The 13,018-nt window shown below is 37.2% G+C and overlaps 1 protein-coding gene across 4 annotated transcripts in view; it reads right to left on the minus strand.

Moving 5' to 3' along the window:
• Positions 1-4,892: 4,892 nt before the first annotated feature.
• The window catches only part of STAT3 (signal transducer and activator of transcription 3), a 600,544-nt gene continuing 592,418 nt past the window's right edge, over positions 4,893-13,018 (minus strand). For all 4 annotated transcript variants that reach the window (XM_053699116.1, XM_053699126.1, XM_053699099.1 and 1 more), the window contains one exon: positions 4,893-8,229. Coding sequence is in view for 1 of the 4 variants with exons in the window: in XM_053699126.1 (XP_053555101.1) it covers positions 8,174-8,229 (56 nt within the window). In the remaining 3 variants the exon portion in view is untranslated. The remainder of the gene's footprint in view (positions 8,230-13,018) is intronic.

Consider the following 13,018-nt stretch of genomic DNA (forward strand, 5'->3'; position numbering starts at 1 on the left):
TAAATCTAGAAATATGATAATAGCAACAATTATAAAACTATAAATAAAACCCTAAAAAATCTAAAATGTGGACATAAGTAAGTAACCGCAATGCTGAAAATGATAATAGTAAAAAACTATATATATATATAAGAATATATATATATAGGGGGCGGAGCCGATAGCTGAGGCGGCTGGACGTGTGGTGCCTGAGCTCTTCACTTTAAGTCTTAATAAGTGGGGTTTTACAGTACATAGAGATATTTTTTATTTGAAAACACCCACAAGTTGAACTATATTGCTTTCAGCTACTACAGTATTGATTTCTGACCGTGGATCGGGCGTCCAGCATTTGCTTCTCAGCACAGCAACATGGAGAGTGGCCATGCGGTACATTGGATCGCTTATATTGCCTACAGACCTGAATAGAACAACGGCTAAGGTTGGAAGTAACCCTGCATAAATCTTATAAGCCGACGGAACATAAAACCTGCAGGTCGCTAAAGAGTGGTCTACAATCTGTGATGTTTAGGCTGCCGCATATTATCCCCCCCCGGGAAACCGGGTTACTGAGCAGATAATTGATGCTGCTTCAAGTTTCTGTGCCTACAATATTCCCCCTACCTCACCCCACACATCTTGGCTGAAAGGTGTAAGGTTCACTCTGCTAGTGAATGGTTCCAGTTACACCCTCATCAGAGCGGCACAACAGCTTCGTACACTGACCTGAGGTCTTTTAAAATGGCGGAGGTGGAACTTCTTTTACAAGAGGTTGGAGCACTTCTAGACGCTCACTTCTCAAAACTTTGGCTCGTGATAAGTACTGAATGGGACTCACTGAGAGATGTTTGCAAACCCTTTATAAAACGGACATTGCCATCGACTGAGCCTCTACTTACATGTCATCCTCCCAGTACTGAGAAAACCTACTTGTTCCCGCATGATACTGGAGTAAATATGGATATGGGGAGAGAATCTCACCTCGAACGGACTGCAGCTACCGCGGATCTGAAAGCCGATTTCACCAACACAGTTTTTACACAGCATTCAGAGGCACGAGAGGCGCAGACTCCTGCATTTCATGGAGACTGTAAGAACGGAATCCCCCTCATCCTAGCTTCTACTAAAAGGTCCCTACAGCCTGACAGATGGGCCCTCACTGAGAGACCGTTTAAGGAGGTGCTGGATTCCATCAGGGGCAATTTCGTCATTTGCAAAGTGGCTCCTTTGAATTTGCTAAGGGCTACTTTCTATGTGCAACTCCATCCATTGAGCAGCCTTTTTGGCACGGCCTGCAACCAGATCACAAGGATAGGAGTGGGTTAATGACTATGCCATTGCTGACGGATATCAGCAGTTTGCATATTGCAGTGATTCTACTGTAATCGGCGGACAGATGCTGTTAACCACTCGCCTACCATCTGAGCTCAAAATATATTTCATCACATCTGGTGGACAAAGGTACTCTTACTGACCATTCATACTTTGATTTTAACTACACCCTAATGACGGCAACTAAGCTGGAGGTGGGGGAGACTGCCTTATTACTTTGTTATTGTCTTCACCATTTAGGCAGTAATAACTACTCATTTAGTCACTTGCAGGAGTTCAGGCAGTCTACATTTGCGGTTACAATATGTTTGCCTGTACAGAGACGCTCTCTTTACCTTACACCCCGCAACAATATAAGAACCTGCTTCACAAGAGGGGAGTGGTGCAAACTGGCATGAGGAATCAACCTGACACATTGCTTTTTGTAGTACTCAACTTTCCCTTTCTCTCTGCAAATTACCGGTTAAACCCTTGACTTTACCAGTATGGGAGCCACATGTCTCTTGTTTCTGTTTTTTTTTTTTTTCTTAAAGGTTGAATATTGTTAATGTGTAACTATCACAATTCATTTTAAAAATTAATATAGACTATTGTCCCTATTAATGTATAGTTCGAATCATATAGTGCTATAACATATAGTTTCAGTTCCTTCCAGCATTGAGCAAATGAAACTGTGGGCTCCTCTGGCGCAGTTCTTATGTTATCTCATAACCTTTTATGAACATAAGTGCAATAAGTTACCTGTCATTATCATCAGGGATAATGTTCTCAAATGTACACATTACCTGTTACTTTAACACACTCTATAATTATTATAGATGCTAGTGAAATATATTACTAGGTGATGTTTCAGGTATCCCTACATGCATACTATTGCCTGTTTACAGAGATCATGGTTTATTTGTTAGTATGTTTGAGTTGCTTCAAAATTACCTAACTGCTACTCTAATTGAAGGCATATATCTCTTGCCTATAGCTATCTTTGTCTAGAGTCATAGATAGGAAAAGCTCAACATTTTTATATTCTTAAATTATGGCCCTTGACATGAATATTAATCTGCCCATTAATGCCTACAATGACAGTGATATACTTATCAACTTTGGCTTTATACGGCACTTATTTATAATTTTTACATTGATATAAGGCAGTACCCAATCCTCTAACTGTGCTGTGACCCCTTACAGAGGAGAATTGACATCTGAGCTATCTAGGGACCAGGTTTCAGAGGGAAAGTTGACCCCTCACTATGATGTTAAGGTGGTTGGGGTAGTCCCGCTACCTACGGCCGGGGTGGCGGGATGGCCCGACTTGCATGAGATGAAATGAGAGGTACGAGTGAAGGCTTATAGCTAGCAAAGTGTTTCACCACATTAATGCATATTTTGATTCCCCACATAATCGCAATGCCTGATAGTCCTCAGCTTAACTTTAAAATTGGGTCTGTCCTAGTTATCACGAAGGTATACTACACGTATTCCAATATCAATTTAGAATAATAGACCATTCCAGTTCAATCCATAATGATGATTAGCGATGTATTAACGGGTACTGATTTATTATTCCCTTCAGAAAATTTTAGAGGGGGGTGAGTTTTTATCACACGTTTCACAGAAATTCCTAAACCTCATATCTGTAGTATGATGATGTTCTTGTTTGTTTTATCCCAGAGGAAAGTTTTTTTTCTTTTCACTTCATATATACTCATGTACTAAAGAATAGTGTATTAACTATTTCAGTTTTACGTTCTGTGTTATAAAAAATTAAAAAATGAGATTCTCCATTGGAGGTCCAAAAGTGGCCTCCTTTTGTCCATTAATACCCTCTGTCGCATCATAATGTTATCCTGGGGGGCCCAAGAGTGGCCTCATAAAACATTTAGAGGGCATACAGTTTATATGGCACAATGATTATCTAACTCTATTCATATGCAGTCTCACTGAAACTTTTTTTGTTTACCTTGTGCGGTTCCTTTCTCTGTTATGTATTTCAGATTGTATTTATGGAGAGTATCTGTCTGTGTAGATCTCATTACCATAAATTGTGTATGTGCCTAAAATTGAATCTCAATAAAAATATATTAAAAAAAAAAAAAAAAAAAAGAATATATATATATATATATATATATATATATATATATATATATATATATATATATATATATATTACTAGAATATAAACATAGATTGGAAAAAATAATAAAATCAATTCAAAACCAAATAATGATAATGTGAAAGTCTATGAGTCCAGGGTAATGACAATTTTCAGATGTTTGAGGCTGCACTCTGTCAAATGATGGCTATCCTGTAGTATGGAATCTAAAAAAGAATAAAAAACAGAGGCGCCACCATGGCCTAATATCGCCAGCACAGGTAAAATGAGCAGCAATATGAGAATGTGAATACTCACAAACATAAAGCACCCCACTGGTGCTAGTAGAGCAGACTGACACTTCTCAGTGGTTCAGCACACTGTATCCAAAGCGCAGACACAGTCAGGAATCCTCTGACATTCCAATGTATATGTGCCTATGGATAAAGGAAAAAGCAACACGACATGGCCCAATATCATCAAGACAAGGGGAAAATAATACCAATTGCTTGAACTTACAAGATGGTGGGCACCTGCAGGTGCAATCTCAGCAAACTGGAGCCAAAACGTCGCCCAGTAGACTTAAAACAGCAATCCTCAACAGGAACCAGGATCAATAATATAATTTATCACAGGAGGTGATAAAAACACACACAATAGCAAGTGTATAAAAGTATAAAAAGTCTTTATTAGCACAGCAACACGTTTCTCAGCCTGCTCAGGGCTGTTTCATCAGGCTATTTCTTCTTTTTTAGTTCTTAGTTTATCCCATAAAAGAAGGGTGTGATATATAGTGAGGAAGCTGTAACGGTCTCATGTTGATATATTTTAAACAAAAAATTTTGCAAACCAAGTGTGAAGTGACTAATGCTTCAAATGGTTTCTGAAATGCACTAGATAACACTTAAAGGGACACTAAACCCAATTTTTTTCTTTCATGATGCAGGTAGAGAATACAATTTTAAATAACATTCCAATTTACTTCTATTATCTAATTTGCTTCATTCTTTAAATATCCCTTGTTGAAGAAATAGCAATACACATGGGTGAGCCAATCCCACGAGGCATCAATTTACAGCCACCAATCAGCAGCTTCTGAGCATATCTAAATATGCTTTTCAGCAAAGGATATCAAGAAAATGAAGCAAATTAGATAATAGAAGTAAATTAGAAAGTTGATTAAAATTGCATGTTCTTTCTATATCATGAAAGAAAAAATTTGGGTTTCATGTCCCTTTAAGGGTTTTCATGAAGTCTGGAAAGGGAAAGTTTCACAGTCCAGGATAATGCGTCAGTTATTTAAAAGGTGCCCAAAGCCACCTGAAAAAGTGCTGAAATCTGTGGTCATTATATGGAATATGATGACTCAGATGAGATTTGAATACATCCTATGGAACTATATTCACCCATTTGAATGGATCCATACATTTCCCAATTTGAATGCAAAATAGCAGTTAAGTAGCACATGACAAATTTCACCCAATCTTCAGAATATATTTTATCAATTTATTTAAGAGATTCTTGTATGCATATACATTAAGCAATAATACATATTAAAACACATTATCTGTAAACTGCAGTTCATACCATAATATGGTAACATAAAAAGGATACTGAGAAAACATATTGGAAATTCACCAATTGAACAGAGGTTGCAAATTTAACTGGAATAAATGTCTATAATGTGTCTAGGAATGAGATTAATGTCCTGGGTTCCTGCATATACAAGGACCTATTACAGCAAAATGATTAATCCTAAACCATTCACATCAGATGTTTTATGTTACAGCATGTGTATATATATATATATATATATATATATATATATATATATATATATATATACACACACACACATATATATATATACACACATATATATATATATATATATATATATATATACACACACACACATATATATATACACACATATATATATATATATATATATATATATATATACACACACACACATATATATATATATATATATATATAATATACACACAAAGTAGAATAATCTGCCACCTCTTCTACGCAGGGCAATAATGTATGCAAATAACTCTTAGCTTTCACATTCTCCCAATATCTGACAAAAACTTTGAAGAGGCCCATTGGCTATATATGTGGATTTTTAAAACAAGATTATTGACACATGATAGATCACTGTATAGCACAGCTGCATATTTTTCCTCAGAAAACCTGAGCTTCAAGTGTTTCCCATTAGAGCAGAGGACTCTGGAAAATGACTTGTCAATTAGCTCAAAAATGCATTGCTCCTCCCCCCCACCCCTCAATATTGTGAAACCAAGGTTATAAAGAGATATTCTACCAAGAGAGTCTGGAGGGATATTTTTCAGGAATGTACAGTACAGAAAATAGTATAAATGTTGCATATTGTAGTTTCCATAGGAGTTAACTCCACAAATGATACTTTGTCCTCTGTTAAGAATATCAAATATAACGGAGATTTATTTGGATGCTCTAAAACACCATTTAAAATCCATTCCATAGGGACTAGTTAAATGTCAAAAGAATAAAATGTCCATCTTTATTTATAGATACATGGATATATAACACATAGATATTACACACCTGAAAAGTAATACTGATTTAGTACTAACAATTTTTGTGTCGCTCAGAATCCATGGTTCTTTTTTCAGTGGTGAATTCAAGGGTGGTGGCGCACAATAGCCTACATAGCTTCTCACGTGGCAGTAATGTGTTTTGTAACATTTATAACCAATAAGACACTCCTGTTATCCTATAGTAAATGCCAACTCTCTTTTATATCACCTTACTAAGCAAACGTGTTAGCATTTCACTCTGGGTCCACCATCGGTTTGGAAACCACAAAATGCAGATATAGTTGATCTGAAATGGCCAATCAATTACCTTTGTAGAGTTGTGATATAGAATTAGGCAAAAGGTTTAATTTATTTTATAAAAACCAAAACAAACGAAACTCTCTGGATGCAGGAGAAGACTCATTTGGGGTAACATTTCTAAATCAAACAGCTCAAAGTGCTTTCTCAGTTCAGACAAATTAAATAAGGCACCACATCTGTAGTGGAAGCACCAATCTTAATTAGGAACTTCTAACATTCATACAAACAGAAACATTTAAAGCTACTAAAATACTCTAAAGGCAAATATTTTACATATATTAACATATGTAATTAAAAGATACAAAATATAAAGTATACAAAATATTCCAAGTTCAAAACGACTGAAAAAGGACAGCTCTACAGAAAGATGTTAAACTGTGGTATTCATAGATCATCGTATTCTTAAAGGTTGTAGATGACTGGGTGAGCATTTCCCACCTAAGCCATATGAGTCACAAGACTCCTCTTTTTAAAATCATTTTGGTTGGGGAACAATGGTTGTTACAAGTGCTGAAAATAAATGGTTACATATATTAAAAGGCACTCATTTAAAAGGAATATACTCCTATATGACCCAATGCATTCCTTTGGTGAAAAGCAGTATCTTTAAGCAAAGAAGATACAATTACAAAACCTATAAAGGATGATACTTTTTTCAGCATTATACAAAAAACTATAATAGTTGTATTTTCTGAAGTTTTCAGTGATAATTAGCATATCATGGTGTTAATATTAACTACTTAAATAAATCTCCTGTATTTTAAGATTTTCAAGGTTAGAGATCTGTATCAATACATTGTGAGATCTTATTGATGGCTGAATAAATACAGGAACAAAGTGACTAAGTTGATATTAGCCTGATCTACATTGATAAATATACATAAAAAGCAGGGGGAAAAACATTTCACATATTCAGATTAAATTCCAAGATGCACAGAAGGGTATCTTTACAATAAAAAATGCATTTATAAACAATTGTTGTAATTAATTAAAATTTGTATTTGTGTTTGGCCCCTCTAAGAATCTACCTTCAAAACCCTGCAATTATTAAGCTTATGTTTTATATCTTGATATATTAAAAAGTTTTCAGATATTCTAAAATAAAAAAAGTGTAAGTGCACATAGATTATTTCCTCCAAAATATGCAATACCAATTTTATTTAAAGAAACCGAATTAAAATATATTTTTCATGAATAGTATTCTCTATGACACAAACACTTTTAAATTTGACTCTTTAAATCAGAAAAAATCCCAAATGCAACAGATTGCACTCTCCAAAATAAGTAAAACACTTTCCCCAAACAAATTTACTGAAGAAGGGATTAGCTTAATATGGCAATAAAAAGATGGTTTCCTTAATCAATGACAAATTGCAGCTTGAAGAAATTCTAAATAACTGAAAGTCTTGATTTTATAGTTTGTTTTTTAATTTAGACAGACTTCTTATTTTGGAATTTCATAAAGATTCAAATAAAATTGTCCTGGTACTTCCATGCTTTACAATTGTATGTAGATAACTATTTTCTGTAATAATACAAGATGACATTCACAAATACTCCCTTCCTAGTCCCTTTTCTGAAGTACATCAAATTACTTTTTATACTGAGTTAGGAAAAACACTGTAAAATATTAAACACCAGTCTCTGATATTAATCCCTTTGCTTCCAACACAGACAGCCCCTTTTGCTGTTGAGAGATCTGAAATGCAGAGAAGACCTTTCTTGGCAACAAAAATCTTGATTTTAATAGATGTTGACCATTTCCATCCAGCCTGGCACAGATTAAGATGCCAAGTGGAGTAGAATTAAAAGTGGAAGCTCTCTTACAAATGATGGAACATTTTTGGTAGCAGAAGCTTGCAGGCAAAGGAGATGAAGCAGATCACATTGGGGAGGCTGCACATTCAGATGCTAGATCCATTTCAAATGTTAGCGTCTCTGTGGATCGAAAGATAGTGAGGTTAACAAGGAAGAATAAAAAATAAGACTAGAGGATGAGTGTATAGCAACCACAGTGTATGCATGCTCAGCAAATTACATTGTGACGTTCACAGTTTAGCTGGGTACCAGTTTCATAGCTGAAAAGGTGATTTAAAGGGACATGAAACTCAATTTTTTTCTTTCATGATTCAGATAGAGAATACAATTTTATCCTTTGATCAAAGGTTTATCTAGGGAAGCTCAGGAGCAGCAAAGAACCTAGGTTCCAGCTGCTGATTGGTGGCTGCATATAAATATATAAATTGTGATTAGCTCAACCATGTGTTTAGTTAGAAACCAGTAGTGCATTGCTGCTCCTTCAACAAATGATACCAAGAGAATGAAACAAATTATATAATAGAAGTAAATTAGAAAGTTGTTTAAAATTGTATTCTCTATCTGAATCATGAAAAAAAAAATGTTGGGTTTCATGACCCTTTAAACTATAATTAAACCAATGACTTAAACACTATGTTATGGTAACTGCTAAGCTACTGCCAAACAGGTGGACACAATGGGTTGTCACAATAGAAAAGTAAAGAAATCTGCAAACAGCTTTTTTTTCTGATGGACCACTGTTTAATTCTCTCAATGCAAACCACTGGTAAAGTTAACGTGGAGCAACACAATTGGGAAACCTCACTATTGTGTTTTCTACTGTTTTTTGAATAGCTTAGAATGGTCTTTAAGGGTCAGTAAACCTAAAAAATAATGTTAAATAATTCTGCACATAGTGCAGAATTATATAGCATTATATTAGCGTTGGCTTTATACAACCTAATATTCTCTGTGAATTTTTATTAAAAAAAAGACAGTTTTTCAGACCCGCTCTCTGTGCTCTTCTGAGCGGGTCTGTTTTTATCACAGAGCGCATCTGGCCAGCTGTCTAGTCACAGCCCGGCCCGACCGCGCCATTATACTCAGTGCAGCTCGCTCCTGCTCTGTCTGTCAGAAGAGCACAGAGAGCGGGTCTTAAAAACAGTCTTTTTTTTTATAAAAATTCACAGCGAATATTAGGTTGTATAAAGCGAACGCTAATATAATGTTATATAATTCTGCACTATGTGCAGAATTATATAACATTATTTTTTAGGTTTACTGGCCCTTTAAGCTTAAAAAAACCTTGCAAGATCCTACATGGTTCTAATGGAATGGAACAGACTCCTAGAATATAAATTGTTCACAAAACTAACACAGCATTAAATCTGTTTATTTTATAGCATATGCTTGTAATTAAAATATTGTAAATATGAAATTAATGGAACGGCTATTTTTTTTTAAGAGTTAGATCATTGTGGCTTTATAAAGATGCTGACAATTGCAGAAGAAAACACTGTAGTGTACTATGTTAATACAAATTAGTATACATTAATAGTAGAAAATATAGCATAAATACAAAATAAAAATCATAAAGTATAAGTTAGAATACACAAGGAAGGAGTTTAGGTTTCCCAAGACTGAAGATTTCTACTAACAGTCTCCAATGGTAAGAGCTGTAGTCTGGTTCTGGCAATGTAGTCTTCAGCAGGTCATCATTTATCCAGACTATATGGTTTTCTGAGTAAGGCAATTCTAAAGGTCACATTTTGTATTTGTTTGTTAACTCACCAAAGATGGGCATCACCAGAATCCCTGGATATATGAGTAATTATTAATGGCCATTTAAGTTTTAAATTTGTATTGAATTTTATAATAAGTAAAAAATTAGAGACAATCACACTATTGCATAAAGTGATACATTAAATAGTAATGGGATATAATGCATCAGTGCCAACTAGAAGTGTCACCATTTGGGTAACTAAAAGAATGAGAAATAAAAGAGGGAGCTCAAAAAGGTCAGTCTGTGATAATGTTATTGGCATGTGGGGGCAATGACAGAGTGAGGAACAAAAAACAAAACAAATAACTAGCATGAATCTAGTTAGATATCCTAGTAGTGAGGTCACTCATATTCTCACACTAACAAATTATTTTATTCTTCTTTATTTATAAAGCACTAACAGATTCTGCAGCGCTGTCCATGAGTACAGAGATAAATGTACATTGGTGAGACATTACAATATAAGACAAATTATAAAACAAATACAGGGAGTTTGAGGGCCCTATTCCTGTGGGAACTAACAATCTAGGTGGGTAGGAGGATGAGAAACAGGAGGTGGGGACTGCAAAGGCGAGAATGATGTTAATGCGGAGTTAGATGAGGGCAAATATTAGGTAAGTGGAATCCATTTGTTATTGAGTTGGGTGATAAGCTTCCCTGAACAAAAAGGTCTTTAGGGAGTGTTTAAAGGAGGACAGGTTAGGGGAGAGTCTGACAGCTTGAGGAAGTGCGTTCCAGAGGGTTGGTGCCGCATCTTAGGGTGCGGACTGGAGTATATTTGTTGAGTAAAGACAGGTGGGGGGCAGCATTGGTGAGGACTTTGAAGGTCAGAGTGAGGATTTTGAATTTAATTCTGCTGTGAATGGGGAGCCAGTGAAGGTACTCCCAGAGAGGTGCAGCAGATACAGAGCGTCGGGATAGGTGGATTAGCCTGGCAGACGCATTTAGGATGGATTGAAGGGAGGCCAGTTAGTAGGTTATTACAACAATAATCAAATTGGGAAATTACCTGGGAGTGGATTAGCTGCTTAGTAGTTTCAGCATTCAGAAATGGACGACTTTTGGAGATATTGCATAGGTGGTTGCAGCAGGATGAAGAGAGCAATTGGATGTGGGGTATGAAGGACAGATTTGAGTCGTGTGACTCAAAGGCAGTGGACTTGGGGTGATGGGGAGATAGTGGTGCCGCCAACAGTAATAGAGAAGTTAGAAACCGGAGTAAAATTAGAGGGAGGGGGGGGGGGGGTTAGAAGTAGCTTGGTCTTGGACATGTTTATTTGTAGGTGGCGAGAGGCCAACTAGGAAGAAATGCCAGATAAGCAGTTGCTGATGTGAGAAATGACAGGAGAGAGTGAAGGGGTGGATAGGTAGTTCTGAGCATCATAAGCATAGAGGTGATAGTTGAAACTATAGCTGTTAAGTTTACCCAGTGAAGACATGTAAATAAAGAAGAGTAGAGGACCAAGAACAGAGACTTGAGGTACTCCAACAGGAGATGAGGTGTCACCAGGAAAAAGACACAGAAAAGAACCTGTTGGAGAAATAGAGTGGATCCAGGACAGGCCAGTGTCGCAGAGCCCAAGAGAGCCAAGAGTCCGCAGGAGGAGGGGATGGTCAACGGTGTCAAAGGCAGCAGAGAGGTCAAGTAAGAGGAGTATAGAGTAGTAGCTGTTTTAGTGGAAAGGAGATCGTTCGTAACCTTGGTAAGGGCAGTCTCAGTTGAGTGTTGGGAATGGAAGCCAGATTATAGGGGTCAAGCAATGAGTTGGAGGACAGAAAGTGGGTTAGGCGATCGAAAAAAAACTAGTTTTTCAAGGAGTTTTGAAGCTAGTGGAAGTAGTGATATATTATCTAGTTTGAAGGAGAATTAGGGTCGAGGGAGGCTTTTTTGAGGATGGGGGTGACCTTTGCATGTTTGTAGGAAGATTGGAATATGTGAGTTAGAGCTGGAGTGAGGGTGGAAGACAGAGAAGGTATTAGATGTGAAGGGATAGGGTCAAGTGGGCAGTGTGAGGAAGACAATAAGGAACCCACTTCATTCTCAGTGGTTGGGGGGAGGGTGCAGAGAGTTGCAGAGGGGGTGACCTGGGGCGAAGATGGAAGATTGCAGGCTTGTGTTGTGGCTTCAGATGATAAGTGTTTTATTGAAAAAGTAGTCTGCCAAGTCTTAAGCACTAAAATGCAGATGAAGGTGGTGGTGCAGGAGGGTAGAGGAGATAGTTGAAAATAGAAGAGAGTCATTTAGGGTTTGAGTGGTGAGTAGATATAAGAGAAGAGAAGTAGGTTTGCATAGCTAAGTGAAGGGCAGAGGTGTAAAAGTAAAGAATGAACTTGTAGTCGATGAAATCTGATTCATAGCGGGATTTCCTCCAGGCACGCTTAGCAGTATGGAACGTTTTTGCGGAGACCTGCAAGGTCAGGGCAGGATATTATGGAAGTGTGGGGGAGGTGATTTTTAATAAGGTTGGAAAGTTGGAGTGACGAGGGGGAGAAGTAGGTTTAGCATGTATATTAAGATTATAGGTGAGCAGATAGTGGTCTGAGATGGCAAAAAGGCGACAGGTGACATCAGAGATAGATCAGATCGATAGAGTGTCCATCGTGGTGATTAGGGTGGATTGTGAGAGGCCAAAGGAGTTAGTGAGAGAGAGAAGTTTAGAGGCAGCAGGGGCAGATGGGTTATCAATGGGAATGTTGAAGTCCACCAGAATTAGAGTAGGTGTATTTGTAGAGAGAAAGTGAGAAAGCCAGGAAGCAAAGTTGTCAAGGAATTGGGAGGTTGGTTCAAGGGGCCGATAGATAACTGCAACTCAGAGAGAGGGGGGAGAACTGGCGAATGCAGTGGACTTCAAAGGATGAAAAGGAGAGAGATGGAAATGGAGGTAGGTACTGATAGGAGCAGGAGAGTAAGATTCCAACACCACCACCATGTCTTTCACCTGGCCTAGGTGTGTGGCTAAAGTGGAGACCTCTGTGCATGAGAGCAGCAATGGAAGCAGTGTCAGAAGAAGATAGCCCGGTTTCAGTAATTGCTAAAAGGATGAAAGTGTTGGAAACAAACAAGTCGTGGACAGTTGTAAGTTTGTTACAGACAGAGCAAGCATTCCACAAAGCACAAAAAAAGAGAGGGGATAAGCACTGTGGGTT

The sequence above is a fragment of the Bombina bombina genome, chromosome 1 (genome assembly GCF_027579735.1).
Source record: "Bombina bombina isolate aBomBom1 chromosome 1, aBomBom1.pri, whole genome shotgun sequence".
Classification (NCBI taxonomy): domain Eukaryota; kingdom Metazoa; phylum Chordata; class Amphibia; order Anura; family Bombinatoridae; genus Bombina; species Bombina bombina.